At 35.5% G+C, this 23,865-nt stretch overlaps 1 protein-coding gene across 3 annotated transcripts in view; it reads right to left on the bottom strand.

Annotated features, from left to right (window-relative positions):
• Positions 1-23,865, bottom strand: part of NCK1 (NCK adaptor protein 1) — an 87,229-nt gene that overhangs the window by 19,910 nt on the left and 43,454 nt on the right. For 2 of the 3 annotated variants that reach the window (XM_045539124.1, XM_045539125.1), the window contains exon 2: positions 4,863-5,106. In XM_045539124.1, the coding sequence (XP_045395080.1) occupies positions 4,863-5,088 (226 nt within the window). In that variant the 5' untranslated portion in view covers positions 5,089-5,106. Of the gene's footprint in view, positions 1-2,131; positions 2,333-4,862; positions 5,107-23,865 lie in introns of those variants that run through there. The other variant, XM_045539131.1, reaches the window with a different exon arrangement.

The following is a 23,865-nucleotide window of genomic DNA, read 5'->3' as shown; positions in this document are numbered from 1 at the left end:
CTTCTAACTCCTTAGTGAACTATAATTCTGTTCTTATGTTCCTACTTCATCAAAACCAATTTCTCCTTCATTGATTTCTTCATTCCTATGACACACCCAAGACTGCTTAGTTGTTTACCAAGATTTTAAGACTTAGAGAGTTAGAAGGGACTTTCCAGAATCATCAAGTCTTGCCCAACTCGCTCCTTTACAAATAAGGAACAGGAAATCAGGAAAGTTTAGTTATTTATCATAGGCCACATGGCAAGTAAGTGGTATATCTGGGAGCAGAACTAAGGAAGTCTAAATATAAATATATGGTATTCTTTCCATCACAGGCTTTTATTAAAATTTTTGTATTTTCATCTGTTCATCTCATCTACATGAAATAAATTATTTTTTATTATCTTCTGATTTATCTAAAACACTGTGTAATTTTTGTTTTCAAGGGTATTCTGGCTACCACACAAGCAGCACATATCCTGTTTCCTCTACTTTTTAAGTCCATTCAGGGAGTGTCTCTACTCTGACAAGTTGCCTAGCAAAATAAATAAAAATGTTAGGGTGCTACAGGGATTGAGGAAAGGAATATCTTTGTTACAAAGTTCAAATCCTGACCTTGGTCTACAAATGCATTTAAGATTTACTATCAAATTCCTAAGACTCAGTAGAGAGAATGGTAATTTTATCATTATATTGATGAAATATATGATGATATATATTAAATTACTCTATCAATGATATAACATATTCTTTTTACACTTTTTATACCATTTCTGGTTGATTTATGGTCAACCTCACTTATGACCAAACCTAGACATGAAATCCACTGCATTATTATTATTATTAAATAACAACTATCACCTACCTTCCCACCAGAATGTAGGATCTGCTGTAAGTAGTATTAGTTTTTCACTCTATGATTTTTGCCTGGCTTGCAATAGGCTCTCAATGAAAATATACTGATAAACAAATGAATGAATAAATTAGTAAGTTCTTTAAAACTGTAGTCCCCAACCACCGGGGCTGTGTCACCACCTGAGCTCTACCACCCTGCCCTGGTCTGTGGAATGACTGTATTCCATGAAACCAGTCCCTGTAGCCAAAAACGTTAGGGACCACTGCAAAAAGGAAAACTAACCCAAAAAAATGAAAATGCAAAGATCTGAAATTTTAATAATGCCACAAAAAGTAAACGGAAGTTAAAAGACATAGTCCAGAGGGATTCACTAAGCCACCAAGGCTCACCAAAGAAACAAATGAGTCTTCACATTACAATTACAACATTCTTTTTCAACAAAGTGCTTACTCCTTTTCTGTTTTGCCCTTTTCCCTGGAATCTCTTTGTTTCCTTAGGCTCGTTGTGCATGAGACTTTTACAATAATTCCTCTGTCCAGTTTTCTACAAACACCAAGCAAATGTTCAAGGAGATCAAATCAAGTTGACTATGATAAGATTGTAAAAAGGCCACCGGCAGACACACAGATTAGGCTCTTGTAAATTAGTATTAATATTATTTCATGACCTGAACTCAAAAACAGCTCCAAAAATTAACTATTTCCTTTGTATATGGCAACTCTCAGAACTCATTTCAAAATATCAAATCTCACATTCATCAAAACAGCAATTTCTACCAATCTTGCATTGATTAAATCAAAACATCCTTTTTTTAAACTAGTACTTTTATTAAAGTTATCTTTACATTGTTCCTCTAAAATCTAAGTAAAAAATAAAACAATATAATGTTAATTCAAAGGTCAAGGTTGAAAGAATTTGTTCATCTAATCCTCTATTTTCCAATGTTTTTAATATGTTTATATTTTAATTCACTTCAAATATCTGTTCTAAGTGAAAGTTAGTGAATTAGAACTAATTGCATCAAGCTCAAACCATGTATATCCTTTTCCCTATTTGTTACTTAAACATTCACACTAAAACATTTTAAAATTATTTTACTTACAAAATCAAAACTACTATTATTTGACATATCACTAATCATTTAGCTTCTATTACATAAACAACATAATGTGGCAGCCTATATATAAATCCACCAAGTTCTCTCCATATAATTTTCCTTTAAATTCACAGAAGTGAAAAGTCTAATTCAAAAACTATAAGAAAACAATGGGCTTAATAAACTGATTAACTTACTGAAAAAATCCTTAAAGACGTTTAACCAATCCATTTTCAAAAAAATTCCGTGCTCTCTTTCGTCAGTTTGCTAACACAGCTCAGGATAATTTTCAGGGAGCTTCCTGGTATGTTCTGTAACACTGAAACTTCCCACACCCAATCCATGTGACCTGGCCCACACCCAAGCAATAGAAAGTTTTTCTGAGGCTTCTTCCTTTCTAAAACTAGTTTTTCCCCCCGAAACTATAACAGAACCTATAAAACGAGTAAGTCATGATGGCCAAAAATGTGGCCTTATTATTCAGACCTATTTGAAAAGAAGCCTTTAAGGCATATATAGTTTTTAATAGTTAAAAATATATACACTTTCATCCTTTCCCGTTTTTTCCTTTTCCTTCTTAACTTTCAAACAATGTCTCCACCAGCAAAATCACTGTGAAACAAATCCATTTATTCCATGGGACATTTAAGTTACCAAAAAGGTACAAAAATTCTGAGAAAAGGGAAAAGGCTGTCTGATGCAAATGGTGGATTTACATCATTATACAGGCTAACCACAGATCATTACCTTAAAAAAATTTTCCAAGCATCCTGGAATACAGGTAGCAATAACTATAATATTGTAATAAAGTGAACAGAGATTTCCTGAGATTTAAATAAAGATAAAACTTTGATAAAATTGCCTCAAATATGAGAAAACAGTATGGAAAGTTTCCCAGGAGTATTAACAAATAATAAAAATTATATTTAATTGAGGTTTTAGATTTATATATAACAACATCTAAAACTGAGATATTTTTCCTCTTTGCTCTGATATTATTTTAACTATCATTTGTTAATTACTGCCACATTTTATGTAGTCCCAGGATATCAGAAACCTTTTAAAAAGGAACAAAAAAAGTCTATGTAGGTATTCCTAGTCTGCTCCATGCATTCATCACTATTAGGCATACTTTAATAGAAACTACCTTAATTTTCCCCAATACCTCTAATCAACGTGCTTTAAATAAATGTCCAGTATTTATAAAACCAGAAGTATTTCTGGTTCTAGCTCTGGTCTCTTCAGCTCTTCAAGGAAAATCCTGATTTACCCTCCATTTAAAAACTAAAAATAGGGCCAGGCATGGTGGCTCATGCCTGCGATCCCAGCACTTTGGGAGGCTAAGGTGAGATGATTGCTTGAGGCCAGAAGTTCAAGACCAGCCTAAGCAATGTAGCAAGACCCCGTTTCTACAAAAAATAAAAAAAATTGCCAGGCATAGTGGCATATGCATGTCCAAGTAGTCCTAGCTACTTGGGAGGCTGAGGCAGGAGGATAGCTTGAGCCCAGGAGTTGGCCGTTTGCAGTGAGTTATGATTGTACCATGGTACTCTAGCCTGGGCAACAGAGCAAGACCCTGTCTCAAAAATAATATAAAATAAAAACTTAAAATAATGGTATTATTTGCAAAATCTTAAAATCTGAAAAAAGGTACCTCTGCAGTAAAATATCACTGTGACTACACCTGTTAAATTACCTTTAGAACACTGGAAATATTTTTAGTTCAGAAACTGATATTCCATTACTTTATATCTTACTTTGAATTGTACTATATTTTAGTTTTTGCTGTTTTACAATGGTTAAAAATATTAAATATTTGTCTTCTATTGCTGATAATTAAAAATCATTTCAGTCTAGAGTAACAATAACATTGAATAAGAAATGAAAACCATGCCAGGTGCAGTGCCACACATCTAACAGTCCCAGCTACTTGGGAGGATTGCTTGAGGCCAGGAGTTCAAGTCCAGCCTAGACAACATAGCAAGACCTTGTCTCTAAAAAAAAAAAAAAAAAAAAAAAAAAACGAAAAGAAGAAATAAAAACTAATGTAAAGTAGTGAGTCAATAATATTTCATATTTGTCAATCATGCTATATAGCTTCCAAATTCTTTGCAAGGAGAAATTTTACCTTTTTTCTACATAAAGAAAAAGAACCATTAAGCAACAGTAGGCTTGTTTAAATACCAAAAATGAAATTCTATCCCTCCCAATTCCTTCCTGTCAGCTAAGGAGAATCAAAAAGAAGAAGAAGAAGAAGAGGCCAGTTCTCACCCATGCATATTTCCTCCCTATTGGCTTAGCCAAACCCATTGTGAAGCTATCTCAGCCCCTAATGGAAGGCCAGTAAAAATTTAAAAAAATAAAACTTTACAGTTAAAGGAAAACAGGAGGGGAAAAAAGAGAAACAAAACGGGAAAGAGATCAGCTCTGTAGACACAAACATACAGTAATGATCCATAGTTTAAAACTCTTATCAAATAGAAGAATAAAACGATGGTTTGGTTTTTAAACTGAAGTTCAAAATATAAACCATTACATGTTAAAATTCGGCAATAAGCCATGTAAAGTAAGTTGCTTGATGCCTAGGAGGCAATTCTGCCTGTAAGTCTAAACTCCAACCAGCAGTCATGGTTCAAAGAGCGCCTGCCAGAAAGTCAGAATTAGTTCGGCTCATTAGCACCATTCTGGCTTGACCTTTGAACTTAGGCCTAGACTTACAGAAACTGCTTGCTAACACTTATTTATGACCCTTCCTTGGTCTCCTGGCTTGAACACCTGCTATGAGTCAAACCTATCCTGCCCAGCTGAAATTCCAGTCTTGGCCCTTTCAAGTGAATTCTGCACACTGCCACCGGAGTGCTACATAAAGAACTAAGCTCCAAAATCCATTTAAAAGAAAGTTATTCTTTTAATACAAAAACATCTTACCTAAGGTATCCTTTAGGTTTTTTACAATAGATGCTTTCCGAGCGCTGTTTTTCCTTTCCACATAGTTAGAAGGCACGAATCCTGTTTTATTCATGGAATTTCGAACTCGCCACCAGGACTTAGAATCATCCAGAAGCCATAATCTTTCATTCTTCTTAATGTCCAGCTCTTGTTCTTGTTGGGCCACATAATCAAATTTGGCTACTACCACCACTTCTTCTGCCATCTTTCAGCAGCTTCAGCACTGTAAACACACAGAAAATATTTTTATATAAGGTTGAAATAGTAGCATTCTATATGCTTTTCAAAAGAGACACACAAACCTAAAAAATCTAAGGACACTGAAGGATTGAAAAGTAAAAAATATGGGAAAATACATGAGGCAAATACTAATTTAAAGAAACAGGTGTACCTATATTAATATCACAAAATAATTTTAAGGCAAAAACCATTATTAGTAACAAAGTTCACTACATGATGACAAAGGTTCTACTCAATATATGTAAGATCTAAACTTATATGTACTTACTAACATAGCTCCAAAATAAATAGATTGGTGGAAACACAAGGAGAAATTGACAAATCCATTACCACAAAGAACAATTTTTAATATATTTATCTCAGGAATAAAATAATCAAAGAGACAAAAACATTATTAAGGCTAGAGAAGAACTGATAACACAATCAGTAATATTGATTTAATAGAAATATACAGAGTATTGCTTCCAAACAGAAGAATACAAATGGAACATGTACAAAAACTGATCAAATGCTAGGCCATAAAGAATGTCTCAACAACTTTTATGTAACTGGTATCCTACACCATATTCTCTGATAGCTATAACAAAAACACAGCTTTTTAAAAACTGTGTATGTTTGGAAACTACTTAAAAACTCATGAGTCTAAGAAGAAATTGTATAGAATTCTGAAAATTACTTAGAAGTAAATGATAATTAAAAAACTATACACCTAACCTTGTGGGAGGATATAGAGGGACATTTCTAGTTTTAAGCAGTTACGTTAGAAAATAAAAAGATGTAAAAATAAATTAATGAACTGAGCATCTAAAGCAGTTAAGTAAAAGCAGAAGAATTTTTTTTAAGTTAAAAAAATGAAATAATACAAATAAAAGAATTTAATGAAAAGATATAGCAGAGGTGGTCAATAAAATGAAAAGGTGCAGGCATACCTTGGAGACATTGCAGGTTCAATGCCAGACCACCACAATAAAGAAAATATCATAATAAAGTGAGTCACAGATTTTTTTCCCAGTGCGTATATAACTTTATATTTACACTATACTGTCGTCTTTTGTTTAAAGAGATAGGATCTTACTATATCACCCAGGCTGGTCTCAAACTCCCGGCCTCAAATGATCCTCCCATCTCATCTTTCCTAGTAACTGGGACTATAGGTGTGAGCCACCATGCCTGGCTAACTTTTTTAGAAAAATTTTTTAGAGACATGGTCTCATTAATGTTGCTTAGGCTGGTCTCTAACTCCTGGCCTCAAGTGATCCTCCCTCCTCAGCCTCTCCAGTAGCTGGGACTACAGGCGTGAGCCACTGTGCCCAGCTATACTTGCATCTATTAAGTGTGCAATAGCATTATGTAAAAAAAAAAAAAAAGTACATACCTTAATTTAAAAAATACTCTATTGCTAAAGGATGCTAATGATCATTTGGGCCTTCAGAGTCATAATCTTTTCACTGGAGGAGTGTCTTGCCTCAATGTTGATGGCTGCTGACTAATCAGGGTGGGAACTGCTAAAGGTTGCGGCAGCTGCAGCAATTTCTAAAAATAAGACACCGGTGAAATCTGCTGTATTGATAGACTCTTCCTTTCATGAAAGACTTCTCTGTAGCACACAATGCTATTTGATATCACTTTACCACATTAGAACTCTTTCAAAATTGGAGGCAATCCTCTCAAACGCCACCGCTGTTTTATCAACTAAGTTTATGTGATATTCTAAATCATTTGTTGTCATTTCAACAATGTTCACAGCATCTATACTGGAGCAGACTCCATCTTAAGAAATTATTTTCTTGGCCGGGCGCGGTGGCTCACGCCTGTAATCCTAGCACTCTGGGAGGCCGAGGCAGGTGGATTGCTCAAGGTCAGGAGTTCGAGACCAGCCTCAGCAAGAGCGAGACCCCGTCTCTACTAAAAATAGAAAGAAATTATCTGGCCAACTAAAAATATATATAGAAAAAATTAGCCGGGCATGGTGGCGCATGCCTGTAGTCCCAGCTACTCGGGAGGCTGAGGCAGTAGGATCGCTTAAGCCCAGGAGTTTGAGGTTGCTGTGAGCTAGGCTGACGCCACGGCACTCACTCTAGCCCGGGCAACAGAGCGAGACTCTGTCTCAAAAAAAAAAAAGAAAGAAAAGAAAAGAAAGAAATTATTTTCTTTACTCATGCATAAGAAGCAACTCCTCATCTGTTTAAGTTTGATCATGAGATTGCAGCAATTCAGTCACATCTTCAAACTCCACTTTTAATTCCAATTCTCTCGTTATTTCCACCACATCTGCAGTGACTCCATCCACTGAAGTCTTGAACCCCTTTCAAAATCATCTATGAGGGTTGGAATCAACTTCCTCCAAATTCCTGTTAACATTGATACTTTCACTTTTTCTTAATGGCATCTAGAATGGTGACTCCTTTCCAGAAGGGTTTCAATTTACTTCACCAGATCCATCAGAGGAATCACTATCTACAGCAGCTGTAGCCTTACGAAATGTTATTTCTTAAAAAATGAGACTTAAAAGTTGAAATTATTCCTTGATCCTTGGGCTGCAGAATGGATGTTGTGTTAGCAGGCATGAAAACATTAACCTTGTACATCTCTCTCAGAGCTCTTGGGTGACTAGGTACACTGTCATTGAGCAATAATATTTTAAAAAGAATCTTTTTTTCTGAGTAGGTCTCAACAGTGGGCTTAAATTATGCTGTAAACAGATGTGCTGTCATTTAGGCTTTGTTGTTCCATTTACATAGCACAGGCAGAGCAGATTTAAGCATAATTCTTAAGGGTCCTAGGATTTTTGGAATGATAAATGAGCACTGGCTTCAACTTAAAGTCATCAACTGCATTAGCCCCTAGCAAGAGTGTCAGCCTGTCCTTTAAACTTTGAAGCCAGGCATTGATTTCTCCTCTTTAGCTATGAAAGTCCTAGACCACCATATCTCTTTCAACCGAAAGCTGTTTTGTCTTCATTGAAAATCTATTGTTTAGTGTAGCACCTTCATCAATTACCTTAGCTAGATCTTCTGGATAACTGGCTGCAGCTTATCTACATCAGCATTTGCTGCTTCACCTTGCACTTTTATGGAAATGGCTTCTTAAACCTCAGGAACCAACCTTTGCCAATTTAACATTCTTCTGCAGCTTCCTTACCTCTCTCAACCTTCATAGAAATGAAGAGAATTAGGACCTTGCTCTGGATTAGGCTTTGGCTTAAGGGAATGTTGTAGCTGGTTTGATTTTCTATTCAGACCACTGTAACTTTCTCTATCTCAGCAGTAAGGCTGTTTTGCTTTCTTATCATTTGTGTGTTCACCGAAGTAGCACTTTGAATTTCCTTCAAGAACTTTTCCTTTGCATTTGTAACTTTTTGCCTGTCTGGCACAAGAGGCCTAGCTTTTGGCCTATCTCAACATTTGACAAGCCCTCCTTACTAAACCTAATCATTTCTAACTTTTGATTTAAAGTGAGAGACATGCAACTTTTCCTTTCACTTGAACACTTCAAGGCCATTGAAGGGTTATTAACTGGCCTAATTTCAATATTGTTGTGTCTCAGGGAACAGAGAGGCCCAAGGAGAGGGAGAGAGAGGGGAGACTGGCTGGTTTATAGTGCAGTCAGAAAACAAACATTTACAGATCAAGTTTGCCATCCCATATGGGCACAGTTCATGGTGCCCCAAAACAATCACAATAGTTAACACCACAGATCACTGATCAAAGATCACCATAATAGATATAATAATGAAAAAGTTTTAAATACTGCAAGAATTACCATATTGTGACAGAGACAGGAAATGAGCACATGCTGTTGGAAAAATGGCACCAACAGACTTGCTCAATGAAAAAGTGTAATAAACCTTCATTTGTCAAAAATGCAGTATCTGTGAAGCACAATGAAGCCAAGCACAATAAAACGAGGTATGCTTGTAGTTCTTTGTCAAGACCAATAAAATTGACATAGTTCCGGCAAGACTGATAAGTGAAAAAAAGAAAAAGTACACCCAAGTACCAGGAATGAAAAAGCAGTCACAATTATAGATGCTGCAGATATCTTAAAGGAATGGCAACATTATGAACAATTTTATCAATAAATCTGAAAACAAGTGAATGCACAAATTTATAGAAAAACTGAAATAACATAAGAAAATTGAATCGGTCATTAAAGAAATCTTTCTGTAATGAAAATATCAGGACCAGAGGTTTGACAGGCAAGTTCTATTAAAATTCAAGGAACAAGTAATTCCAATTTATGTTAATACATACTCTTTTAGAAGAAAGGAAAATTAAAAGCCAATCTCACTCCAGAACCTCACTCCTGATCAAACCAGTCACAACCAGATCAGTTCTCTGTTTTCTTCAGAGAGATTATTTTACATAAAACAGCTATCCCTGGCTTTTCAAGCAAGTAAATTCAGCTTTTTATTCTGGATATTGAGTAAGCAGTCTTTTTTCTCAACAATGAAGCAAGTTCTTCAAAGTTCTCAGAGAAATGCATTTTAATCTAGTATTCAACATCTACTGGCATTCAAGTGTATAAACAAGGCAGATACATTTTTCAGGCACAATGATTCAAGTATACATAGCAGCAAAACAACTAATGCTAAAAAAAAAAAAAGGACAATGTGGTATTCAAGAAACAATGATATGAGCGGAGATTATTAGCATTCTTACAACTTTTCAGTTTGAAATTACTTCAAAATAAAGAATTATAACCAAGTCTAAATAATTACCGGTACATAATGTAAAAAAAATTACAAGACTGACCAATAGATTTTTTGAGACACTGGAAGGCTAGAAGCAGAGAGACATTTTTTCAGGGATACCTGGGGATTGACTCTGATTCCTTCCTGTGGCTCCTACTCCAATCCAATTAATCTATAAGCTTAATGAAATTTAATTCTAGGTCCAAATAGAATTTTGAAACATGACAAAATGATTTTAAAATTTATCTAGAGAAGTAAACATGTAAAACTTTCAATAAAATTTGGAAAATTGGTATGAGTATTTTTTAAAACTACCCAAGTGACTCCAATGTACAGCCAGAACTGAGAACCTATATAAACCAGTCATAATCTTTTCCTCACTAGGTTATTCCACATTAACCCAATTAAGGCCAATGAAGTGCAAGAAAAAGTATACTAGGGATTTCAGGGTAGAGTTGACTGGCTCTTGAGAAACATAGTAAGAGACTATCTCTGGATTTTGTAATGAACAGATAGATGTGAGAGGTCTGGAACCTACTGCAGCCATCTTATCATCAGAGGATGAAACTATCAAGCAAGCTAAAGGAGAGCTGCTAGGAAATAGAGCCAGAACTGCTAAAATAAGCACTGAAGCCTGCCCTCTGAACCTCCTGTTCCTTAACCTAATAAACCTCTTCATAGTGTAAGACAGTCTTAGTTTTCTTTCAACTGAAAGTTCCCACTCTAGGTAAAATTACTCTGTCAGATAGGAAAATGTGCTAAAAATGCTAAGGTAATTTAAAATAATACTGGTGCATAAACAGATTAACAGAATATAGACTGAGGTTCAGGAAACACACAGGTAGCTTTAGAAGCCCTCTTCTGTAATGTACAGGCTATGAGTTCTACTTTAGACCTTTTAAAAGTAGTTTAATTTCTGTATAACACCAGTGCTTTAAAGTACACCATCTACTTGTTTACACTGAAATGAATAAAAATGAAAACAGAATCTATCAAAATTTGTGGGACATAGCTAAAGTAGTGCTGAGAGAACAATTTATAGTACTAATTCATGTAATTAGAAAGAGGAAAGCCTCAAATCAGTAATCTAAGCTCCTATCACCCAAGAACATATTATAGCAAAAAAAAACTACAAAATAAACTTAAAGCAAGCAGAAGAAGGAAATGATCAAGAGCAGAAATCAATGATATTGAAAACAGAAAAACAACAGACAAAAATCAATGAAATATATAGCTGGTTCTTTAAAAAGATCAATAAAATTGAAAAACTTTGGGCAAGAAAAAGGAAAGACAAAAATTAATAATATTTAAAAACTATTAATAATTAGAAGATATCACTATAGACTCTGCAAAATAATAAAGACAAAAAGGATAATATGGGAATACTACAAATAACTATACACACAAATTTGATGATTTAGAGGAAACTGAGCAATTCTTCAAAAATACAAATTACCACAATACCCAATATGAAACAGATAATTAGAATAGCCCTATAAACTAATCAGAAAATTAAATTCATAATTTAAAAAACTCTATCCATTAAAGAAATCTCCAGATCCAAATGGTTTTACTGAAGAATTCTACCAAATATTTAAAGAATTGACACAAATTCTACATATCAGCAGTGTGTAAAAAGTATTAACACTCTATGACCAAGTGGGTTTTTTTCAGGGATACAAGGATGGTTCAACACTAAAAAATTAATCAGCATAATCCACCAAATTAACACTAGAAAATTATTAGCATATTAATTGATACAGAAAAAGCATCTCACAAAATTCAGCACCCATTCATGACAAAAGCTTTCAGAAAAATTGGAATAGAAGAGAACTTCCTCAACTTGACAAACAGCATGCACAGAAAATGTACAGCTAAAATCATACTTAATGGTGACAGACTGGATGGTTTTCCCCTAAGACCAGAAACAAGGCAAGGATGTCCACTCTCACCACTCTTATTCAACATAGTGCTGGAAGTTCTATTCAATTCAGTAAGGCAAGAAAAGAAAAGAAAGGGCATATAAATCAGAAAGGAAGAATAAAACTATCTGTGTTTGCAGATGACACAAAGGACTACATAGAAGATTCTAAGGAATCTACAAAAAGAACTCCTAATACTTTTAAAAATAAATAAATAGAGGCCATTAGATTGAGATGGCTCTAACACCCTGGATTTCTACAAACTAAACATAACTGAGAATTTAAAAGAAAATTAAAATGTAAGCTCCACCTAATCACCAGCAGCAGACTGGGCATTATTAGTTATATAGACTTGAACATCCCACTGAGATAGCCCAAATAAGGCAACTGCTCAACCTTTAACCAAACAAATAATTTAACAAGTGAATTCAGCAAGGTCACAGGATACAAGATCAAGCTGCAAAAATCAATTTTATTTCTATATACGGGTAATGAACACACAGACACCAAAATTAAAAATACAATACTATGTGTAATCACCCAAAAACAAAAGGAAAAAAAGGAGGTGCAAATCTAACAAAACAGGAAGAGGATTTATATGTTGAAAAGTACAAAATGCTGATGAAACACTCTAAGATATAAATAAAAGTATTCATGGATTGGAAAACTCAACATAGTAAAGACATCAATTTTCCCCTAAATTGATGAACAGGTTTAATGTAATTCTTAATAAAAATCATAGCAAAAAATTTTTTGTATATATACATAGTACTATTCTGCAATTTACATGTAAAGGCAAAATAACTAGAATAGCTAAAAAAATTTTTTTTCAAGGAAGAATAAAATGGGAGGAATCAGTTTTCTAAATTTCAAGACTTGGTATAGCTGCAGTAGTCAAAATTGTGTGGTACTGGCAAAGGGAAGGACATACAGATCAATAGAACAGAACAGAGAACCCAGAAATGGACTCACACAAATATGTCCAGTTGAATTTTTACAAAGGTACAAATGTAATTCAACAGAAGAAAACTAGCCTTCTCAATAAATGTTAAAGCAATTGGACAACAGGCTGGGGGGAAAAAGTACCCTGACCTAATCTCATACCTTCTCCAAACACTAACTCAATGGATCACACTGAAATGACCCAGGCATAGTGGTGGCCTGTAGTCTTAACTACTTGGGAGGCTGAGGTGGGAGGATCACTTGAGCCCAGGAGTTGAAGGACTGTGATCTATGATTGCACCACTGCACTCTAGCCTGGCTGACATTGCGAGACCCTGTCTCTAGAAAAATAAATTTTATATGAACAAATAAATATATGTAAAAGTAAAATTCTAAAATTTCAGGAAAAATGGAGAAAATCTGTAAGATTTAGAGCTAGGCAAAGACTTGACACCACAAATAAGTTCTACAAAAGGAAAAACTCAACAGTAGAAAAACAAATCCAATTAGACAACACGCAAAAAGACATGGACACATTCACTGAAGATGTACAAATGGCAAATAAGCAGGTGAAGAGATATTCATCATCATTAGCTATTAAGAAAATGCAAATTAAAACTACATTGCGATGTCACTACACATACCTGTCAGAATGGCTAAAATAAAAGAGTGACGATACCAAATGCTAACAAGGATAAGTTGAAACTGGATGACTTATACATTGCTGTTGAGAACATAAAATGGTACAGATACTCTCCAAAATCATTTGGTAGTTTCTTCTAAAACTAAACACACAACTACCATACAACCTAGCAATTGCACACCTAGGTATTTATCCCAGAGAAATGAAGACTTGCATTCTCATAAAAACTTTTACTGAATGTTTATAGTAACTTTATTTGTAACAGTAAAAATCTGGAAACCACCCAAATGTCCTTCAACAAGCAAAAGGTTAAACTGTGGTACATCCATACCAAAAAAGTTCAGAACTAATGATTGATACACAAAACAACCTGGATGAATCTCCAGGAAATTATGCTCAGTGAAAAAAAGCCAATCTCAAAGGTTATATACTATATGATTTCATTTATAGAACATTCTTGAAATGAAAAAATTATAGAAATGATAAAATAGATTAGTGGCTGTTAGAGGTTAAAGGAGCAGTGGGACATGGGACGTGGGTGTGGCTATAAAAGGGCAACATGAAGGATTCTTGCAGTGGTGAAAATGTCCTATACCTTGACAATATCAATATTCTAGTTGAGATAGTGTACTGATGTTATCACTGGGGGAAAATGGGTAAAGGACACACTGGATCTCTCAGTAAGTTCTAAGATTTCTTACAACTGCATGTGGATCTATAATGATCTCAAAATAAAAAGTTTAATTAAAATAGACTGATTAAAGACAAACAAAAAATAAAATATAGAAATAATATTTTCATATTCTTTATTTTTTTTAAGACAGGGTCTCACTCTGTAGCCTAGGTTAGAATGCAGTGGGATCCTCACAGCTCAATGCAACCTTAAACTCCTGGGCACTAGCAATCCTCCTGCCTCAGCCTCCTGGGGAGCTGGAACTACAGGTCCACACCACTATGCCTGGCTATTTTTTCTATTTTTTATAGGGACTTGCTCAGTCTTGTCTCTAACTCCTGGCCTCAAGTGATCCTCCTGCCTTGGTTTCCCAAAGTGCTAGGATTACAGGTGTGAGCCACTGTGCCTGGCCTATTTTCGTATTCTTGATACAGGGAATCCTTTATTACTATGATTCCAGCGTTAGAAACCATAAAACAAAAAAAATTTTAACTTCAGTACAGCAAAGGACATTAGTATCTACTGCCACAAACTCAGTTACTTAAAACAACAAAAATCTATTATCTCACAGTTCTGGAGGTCAGAAGTGTGAAATGGGTGTTATAGGTTAAAATCAGTGTCAGCAGAGCTGCATTCCTTCTGGAGGATGTAGGGGAGAATCCATTTCTTATCTTTTTCAACTTCCCTCATTCTTTGGCTTGTGGCTACAGCACTCGGACCTTTACTTTGGTCATCACATCTCCTTTTCTCACTTTGACCCTTCTGTCTTCCTCTTATAAGAACCCTTATAATTACATTGGGCCCATAAAGATAATTCTGGATATAATCTCCCCATCTCAAAAGTCTTAATTTAATCATACCCACACAGTCCCTTTAACTATGTAAGGTAACATTCACAGGTTTTGGGGATTAGAACATGTACATTTTCAGGGAGCCATTATTGTATCTACTACTAACATCAAAAAACAAAGTTAAGGCCTATGTGGTGACTCACGCCTATAATCCTAACACTGTGGGAGGATTGCCTGAGGTTAGTTTGTTCGAGACCAGCCTGACCAACAGAAGACCCCAACTCTACAAAAAATAGAAAAATTAGTTGGGTGTGGTGGCACATGGCTGTAGTCCCAGCTACTGAAGAGACTAAGGCAGGAGGATCACTTGAGCCCAGGACTTCGAGGCTGCAGTGAGCTATGATGACGCCAGTGTACTCTCCCTAGCCAGGGTGATAGAAAGACCCTGTCTCAAAAAAAAAAAAAAAACACACACACACAAAAACAACAACAAAAAGTTTATCCCCCCAATTTTTGGTGGGAGAACTGGAATCCTATGATTTAAGTACTAAGAGATAAAACCCCATACCTCCTCAAAAATTAACAAGTCGAGGGGTCTTGACCTTCTTTTTGCCATGAACCACCTCCTCCTTTTGGCAGTGTGGTGAAGCCTATAATCCCTACTCCTGTTTTTAAATGCATAAAAATATATTGCAAATAAAATCAACTATATTAAAATTCAGTTGCCAATATATTTTTCAAAACTTGTTCTTCTGAAAATGTGTATTAAGGTTAAGAACCTCTGCAGCACTTCTTTCATTTTGTCGAACATTAATGTTCAATTTTTGCTGAGTGAATTTTTTAAAAAATCTTTTTATAGTTAGTTTGAAATGGGATCCAACTTAAGTCCATATATTGCATTTTAGCTAATATGTTTTAAGTCTTTTTACTCTATAACACTGTTCTTTGCCCACTCTTTCCATGTCATTTATTTGTTAAGGAAATTGGCTTTATGCCTTCTGATCATGGTAAATGAATTTAAAAAAAAAAAAAAACTGGCTTCATCTGTCCTGCAGCATTTTCCACATCATGGATTTGGCTGATGTGTATCTTCATTGTGTTCTTCTATCTCCCCTATCTCCTATAAACTGGTAATTATTTCTACAGGCTTTTTCCTTTTCTAGGTTCTTTGGTTATTGTTGGAAGAATATCTCAAAAGCATTCTTGTGTACCTCTTGTGGCCATACATTAGGAGGCACACTATGTCTGGCAGAACCATTTTCAGTGATGTTAATAATGAACGGTAGATTTATTAGTATTGAACTGATTTACCCATTATAAAGTTCCTCATCAAACCTTTACCAAATGATTTTATCAGCTATCAATGATCACTGCCTGGGATCAATACACATTTTATTTTTCTGTGAGTATACCTTTGAGTAAGAATCACAAAAGAAATAAAGCTGAGTTTAAATTAAGGTTTACATAATTTTGTGAGATATTGCTAAATTCCCTTGCCATAGACCGTTTTTTTGTATTCCCAACAATATCAGTGATTATTTCCTCACAGCCTTGGCAAGAAGCTTTATTTCAGAGCAGTTTTTATTTGTATTTCTCTTATTACACTGAAATTGAACATGTTTTCTCATACTTAAGGGACATTTGCATTTGCTTTATTGTATGGACTACTTGTTCATAATTTTTGCCCATTTCCCTATGGTGTGGCTTTTCTTTTTTGATTTTTCTAAGCTCTCTATAAAGTAGAAATGTTTGCCCTTTTGCCCTTTGTGATGTCACTTGCAAAATTTTTGTTCTAGTTTATCACTTATCTTTTTAAAGATACATATTTCCCCCTACTATCTGGACTCTAAATTCAAGTTAGCTCTTTTATCTGGTGCTCAGCTGAAGAAACAGTCATCAAGGAAAGTTAAATTGTTAAGTGGGTTTACTTTTCTTTTTGGCTTTATATGTTGGGTTTATATGTTGTCTTTATTTCCTCATAGCCTTGCCAACAAACTACATCTTAAAGCAGAATTTTAAAAGAAAATTTTGGCAATAGCTATCAAAACTTTAAATGCACATTTCTTTGAACCAGTGATCCATACCACAAAAAAAAAAAAAAAGATGCAAGTATCCAAAATCAAGTACATAAGAATCTTTGATGCAGCACTGCTATTAATTATAAAAACTTAGGAACAAAATACAGACCAAGAGTGTCTAAATTGTCAATACTGGTATGATAAAATGTCTAAGAAATATTAAGCAAAAAATGCAAGTTCCAACACAGAATGATTATTATAATTCTACTTTGAAAAAAGTCCTATTATATGTTTATATGCATTAAAAAGTTCTGGGAGGATATATATCAAACTATAAACAGTGGTAGGTAGCCTTAGTAAGTGGTAGACTGGTTAGACTTTCACTCCCTATCCCACAGATATGTGTGATTTGAATATTTCACAATAGGTACGTATTATTAATGCTTAATTTTTCTAAAATGCACTATAAAAACAGAGAAAACCAAATGAAAGCTAGCTAATAAGAACTGGCATTCAGAAAACAAAATATGAGTGAGGAAACATGGGGGAGGTGGAGACAAAAGCAGGTATGAAACCAAATTTGCTTCACAGAATTACAACTAGACCCTAAACCTAGTATATAAAGCTTAAAAAGAAAAAAACAACACCCCACTTATAATTTAACTTTCCTTTCATGACCATTTCTTCAGTTAAGCACCAGATAAAAGAGCTAACTTGAATATAGAGTCCAGATAGTAGGGGGAAATAAGTATCTTTAAACCCAAGGATCACAGTGAGATAAGATGTTTATACTACAAGATGAACAGCAATTGTGGCTGAGGAAATAAAGTGATGTCTCCTACATATACACTCTGAAGCAGACACTAAGAGCACAATGATGGGTAGGAACATTTGCACTATTTTAACAACCACTTCTCTTCTGCTCTCTTCTAGTCATGCTTAGTTCAATTTATATAAATTAAATATGAAGTGACCACTGTCTTTTCATCCAGCCCAAAGCCCTGGTTGTAAATACTCAATTAATACTCTATTTCTTCCTACTAAAGCTTTAGATCCTTGTTTCCAACTACACTCATGACATTTGGACTTGGATGTTCCTGGGTCCTACTCTTGCTTTCAGGAACTGGATTCCTTCCTATCCTTTTGTCTATGTGTCCATGTACCTGGCACCTGAACCCAGGAGCCTCACCAACCAGTGTCCAACCAATTCCTGCCTGACATCAAATGTTAGATTTCCCATACAGAATCTGAACTGCCTATTGTGATTCCCTCTGCCTGCCTGCCCTGCTTTAATTATACCAACATCATAGATCCCAGATTTGACATCAGGCTCAGGTTATAGCACTCATACCCAGCTTGCCTTTTCCTCCTGGACTTATTTCTTGATCTCAGTTTGTTTTTCAAATTCACCTCCAATCTCACTCCCAAACTGGATCTATATACAATCACTAATCATACTCCTGGACTCTTCTGATCTGGTTTATCACAAGAATAGGACCCAAGTGAGAATTAAAGAACTCAATCATTTCAGTATGTCAATAAGGACAACATGGCATTTACTGTTCTAGAGATCTTCATAAATTATACCATTTTAAGCTAAGAATATCTACTGGCTTAGATTAGAGGTTTGCATCCCCTCACAAAGGTTAGGAATTGCTAAAAAAATATGTAACCCTATCACAAGGAATGTTTGCTGAATATTTATAATCCAAGTACTATCCTAGGATTTCCCTCACAATAATCTTTTAAAAAGTATTATCCTTACATGATTAAAACGCTATGAATTTAAATGGCTTTAATCTTGGAAAATAACTGGTGGAAATTGGGAGTCAAATGTATGTACTTTTCTTTCTCCCAGAGTTCACATACTTTCAATTACCACGCTGCCTCTTAAAGAACAGAAAAGTTTGCCACTATTCATATGGGGTCAAATGACAACAACAACAAAAAAAAAACAAAACAGAAAAAGAGTGTACATGGAAACTTACTAGATCAGCAATTCTCAAACTTTTTGGGCTCAAAGACCTCTTCACACACTTAAAAACTGAGGACCCCAAAGAGCTTTTGTTCTTATGGTCATATCTGTCAATGTTTACCATATTAGGAATTAAAACTGAGAAAATCTCAGGATTCTTATTAATACAATTAAAAATATTAATCCAACACATTTCAACATTTTTATGAAAGCGATTATATTTTCCAAAACAAAAACATTAGCAAAAAGAATGATGTTATCATAAATATTTGCAAATCTTTTTAATGTCTGACTTAATAGAAAACAGGTAGGTTCTCTTATCTGTTTCTGCATTTAATGTAGCACAATATATTATTTTGGCTGAATATATTAAGAAAACTTGGCTGGGCATGTTGGCTCATACCTGAAAACCCAGCACTTTGGGAGGCCTAGGTGGGAGAATCACTTGAGCCCAGGAGTTCAAGACTAGCCTGGGCAACATAGTAAGACCCCATCTCTGCAAAAAAGTTAAAAATTATCCAGTCATGGGGGCATGCACCTGTAGTTCAGGAAACTTAGGCAAGAGGACCACTTGAGCCCAGTTCGAGGCTGCAGTGAGCTATGATTATGCCACTGTACTCAGCCTGGGTGACAGAGCAAGATCCTATCTCAACGAAAGAAAACAAACATAAGAAAACTAGGTCTCACACAGATATGTAGTTGGAAAAAGGAAGAGTATCTTAAAGTCTTTTCAGATTATCATGGGTATACTTTTTTTGGTACTACACCAAAACTTGACAAGTGGTAGAGTTTCTTAAATATTAGTTTCCAATAAGGAATCTAAAAGTATCAATGAACTTTTTATACCGTTATATTAAAATTCATTGGTATTTTTAATTCCAGGGAAGGTGGGCATAAGCCCACCACAACCTCTAACTGATTACAACTAAATGTCTGGAAAAAAAATACAAAGAATAGCTGTCTAAGGACTCTAAATAACAGCAAGCAGATGGGGGGAGGAGGTGTTTTTTCAAGTTGAAAAATAAAACAGCAATATATTTCCTTTTGATTTCCTCCCAGTCCCTCTATTTTATTTCCTGGCTTTGTCCCCAAAGCAAGCAGAATAGAGAATTGTACAGCAGATGCAGTCAGAAAAAAACTCTTAAGAAGCCCATTTGGCCAAAAGACAGGAAAAAAAGGCTCTTGAAAGCCACAGATGGTGGGTTAAAGCCCCTAGAGGTTTTTTTTCCCCTTTTTCTTTTTTCCCCCTCTCACCTAGTACTGTCCCAAAGTCAGCCTCAGGTGTAGATCTGCACTGCTGGCACAATGGTAGAGACGGCACATACATTAAGAACCCAAGAGAAATCTGTCCCTCTGGATAAAAGGAGACCAGGTAGTGCAATGGGGAGGAAGGATGCCCACTACTTTTTTCTCACCACTTCACTCTGGAGGTAGGTACAGTCAGGCCTAGAACTGAACAACATGAGAGACTGAAACCCTAAGAGAACCCAATCTTTCTCACCAGATGAACCAGAGAGAGGGGTCACTGGAAGCCAGAGAATATTAAAAAAAAACTACCATAAGAAAGGAGCTGAGAAGGTATTATAACAGACTCTCTTTGACCAAACTTTAGTAGTGCTCCTCCGAGCTCTCTTCTAACACCTCAAGGCCACATCCTTAGAATGACGACTCTAGATCCCTTAAGTTCCTTGCCTGAGAAAGCTCAACACTGCCAGGAGAATTTACTGTTCATTCCAGCCAAAACCTAGTGATAGGCAGACAGTCCCCTGAATCCCCTCTTAGAGTAGTTACTCCAGAAAGTTTACAATTACAAATCCTTTCTCTCTCCCTTTGAGATACAAATCTTCTACCATAAAGAACTGCCTTCTCAAGGACCTGAGAGCCATCTTTTTGAAATGCAAACAATAAAGGTAATAACTCATTCTGCTCCCAGTCCCTGTGAAAAGGTAAAGGCTAAACTTTGGTGGGCCTAAGTTGTTACATCACTGCCTCCTGTCATAAAGACAAGTCCAGTAACAAACCCTGATGGCCTAGTAACATGGACCAACCCCCGTTAAAATCACTCAGTGCCTTTCCCCTAGCACACCCAACCTTTAAAAAGTCTCCTGCCTTTTGTTTTGGCAAAGATGAGGTGAGTTCACACTAGACTTTCTTCCCTACTACAACAGTCACTGAATAAAATCTATCCTTACCATTTTAACAAGTGTCCAGCTTTATCTTTGACATCTATAATTCTAGTTATGAACCAACATAAGTTCTGGGCTCCTCCAAATTGGACAGGCATATCCAAAGAAGCATTACAAAGGCACTAAGAACCAAAGTACAATATAAACACCCCCTCAAGCCCCAGACCATCCCTGAGTGGTGCATATACCAAAGAGATGCAAACAGCACAGCAAAGATTTAGAAAATGAAACTGATATTAGAACTAGTGCCATAAAAAGCAAGTAAAAACTGGTTTGAACCTGACCAAATTTATGGCATACTAAAAACAACAAAATCAACATTCCCCAAAGGATTTTAATAGGATCCAAAGTCTCACAGCACAATACTCAAAATGTTCAGGATACAACCAAAATTATTCAACATGCCAAGAAATAGGAAAAGCTGACCAATTCTCAAAGAAAAAAACAACCAACAGATGCCAGCTAAGAAATGACCCAGATATTGAAATCAATCAAAAACCTTAAAGCAGCTATCATAACCATGCTCCATGAAGGTGAATACTCTTGAAAGAAATAGAAAGATAAATCTCATCTGAGAAAGGGAAGCTGTTAAAGTTAAATAGAATCAAATAGAATTTTAGATTTAAAAACTACGATATTTGAAATAAAAACTTCACGGGAAAGGCTGAATAACAATATCAAGATGATAGACATATTAATTTCCTATAGCTGTTATAACAAATTACCACAAACTAGGTGGCTTAAAAAAACAAATTTATCCTCTCACAGATCTGGAGGCTTCAATCATGGAGTCTGAAGTCAACGTGTTGAAAAGGCTGCAATACCTCTGAAGCCTCTAGGGGAGAATCTGTACTTTGCCTCTTCCAGATTCTGATGGCTGCCAGCATTCCTGTGGCTGTACCACTCTAACTCTGCCTCTATGGTCCCACTGCTTTCTCCTCCTCTTCTTCTGTCAAATCTCCCTCTGCCTCATTCTTATAGTGACACTTATTATTGGATTTAGGGGCCACTGAATAAAAGCCCCACCTCTCAAAATCCTTAACTGAATCACATGTTTTGCCATATAATGTATTAATAATATTCACAGGTTCTGGCAATTAGGATGTGGACCTATCTTTTTGGAGGCCACTATTCAGCACACTACAAGAGAGGAAAGTCTGTGTGAACTTGAAGATAAATCAATAAAAATTATCCAATCCAAAGATCAGAGAGAGAAAACATTTTGGAGGGGGGAAAAAACAGTGTCAGGGACTAATGGGAAAAAATTAAAATTGCTGACATTCATGTCTTTGGCGTCTCTAAAGGAAAGAGGTCAGTACCAAAAAAAAAAAACTTGCAGAAATAATGGTTGAAATTTTATGAAAATTGGCAATGACATAAGTTAAACATACAAAAAAGAATCTTAAAAGTAGCCAGAGAAAAATAACACATTACTTACAGGGCAGTGGTTCTCAACCAGGGCTTATTTTGCAACAAAGGAGACAGCTGATATCTGAAGTCATTTTTGATTGTCACAACTGGGAGTAGGGAGAATGGTAGGGAGCTACTGGCATCTAGTGCGTAGAGGCCAGGGATATTACTAAATATCCTATGACAAAGAAGAGGACAGCCCCCACAAGGAAATACCCAGCCTAACATGCTAAGGTTGAGAAACATGATACAGGGGACAATTTGAATAATTAAGGACTTCTCATCAGGAATCACGAAGGCCATAAGATAGCCTCACCACACATTAAAGATGCTAAAAGAAAACAGCTGTCAACCCAAACTTGTATATTCAGTGAAAGTATCCTTCAGGAATGAAGTGAAATAACAACATTCTAAGATGAAGAAAAACTAAGCTAATCTGCTGCCAGCAGACTAGCTCTAAAAGAAATGCTAAAGGAAGTTCTTCGGACTAAAGGAAAAATTTTATCTGAAGGAAACTTGAAACTTCAGGAATGAAAGCATACCAAAAATGGTAAATACTTGGGTAAATATAATAATTATTTTCATCTCTTAAGTTCTTTAAAACATGCATGGCTCTTGAAAGAAAATATTATAACAATGTCATGGAGGGTTTCAATGTATGGAGATATAATTCCTATGACAATTATAAAATGGGAAGGACAATGGACCTATATGGTTGTAAGGCTTTATATTCTATTTGAAATGATAAAATATAAACTCTAGATAAATGGTGAAAAGTATATACAGTATATTATAATCTCTAGAGCTATCACTAAATTAAGATATACTTAAGACAGATTATCAAATCAGATTAAAACAGTTGTTATTAAAAACCCATCGTAAACATAATGATATAGATAGATTAAAAGTAAAAGGATCATCCAAACACTAATCAAAACAAAACAGAATTGGCTATGTTAATATCACACAAAGCAGATGCTATGGTTTGAAAGTCCCCTCCAAAACTCATGTTGAAATTTAATTGTCATTGTGATGACATTAAGAGATGGAACTATCAAGAAGAAATCAGGCCATGGGGGCTCCAGTCATGAATGGGCCACCATGAACCGATTAATATCATTATCCCTGGAGCAGGTTCCTGATAAAAGCAAGCTGAAACCCTCTGGCCCTCTCTCACTCTCCTGCCCCTTTCTCCTTTCACCATGGGATGACATAGCACAAAGGTCCTGACCAGATGCCAGCACCTTCATATTGGACTTCCCAGCCTCCAAAACTGTGAGAAATAAATTTCTTTTCTGTATAAATTACCCAATCTATAGGATTCTGCTATAGCAACACAAAACAGGCTAAGACAATAGATTTCAGAACAAGAAAAATTACAGGGATAAAGAAAGTCATGAGATAATAATAAAACGGTCAATTCATCAAGATATAACAATTCTCAATGTGTGTATGTACTTAACAACAGAGCTCCAAGATGCATGAAGTA

Source organism: Lemur catta, chromosome 1 (genome assembly GCF_020740605.2).
Source record: "Lemur catta isolate mLemCat1 chromosome 1, mLemCat1.pri, whole genome shotgun sequence".
Lineage (NCBI taxonomy): Eukaryota > Metazoa > Chordata > Mammalia > Primates > Lemuridae > Lemur > Lemur catta.
The sequence above is the reverse complement of the archived record's forward strand: the minus strand, read 5'-3'. Positions and strand labels throughout refer to the sequence as shown.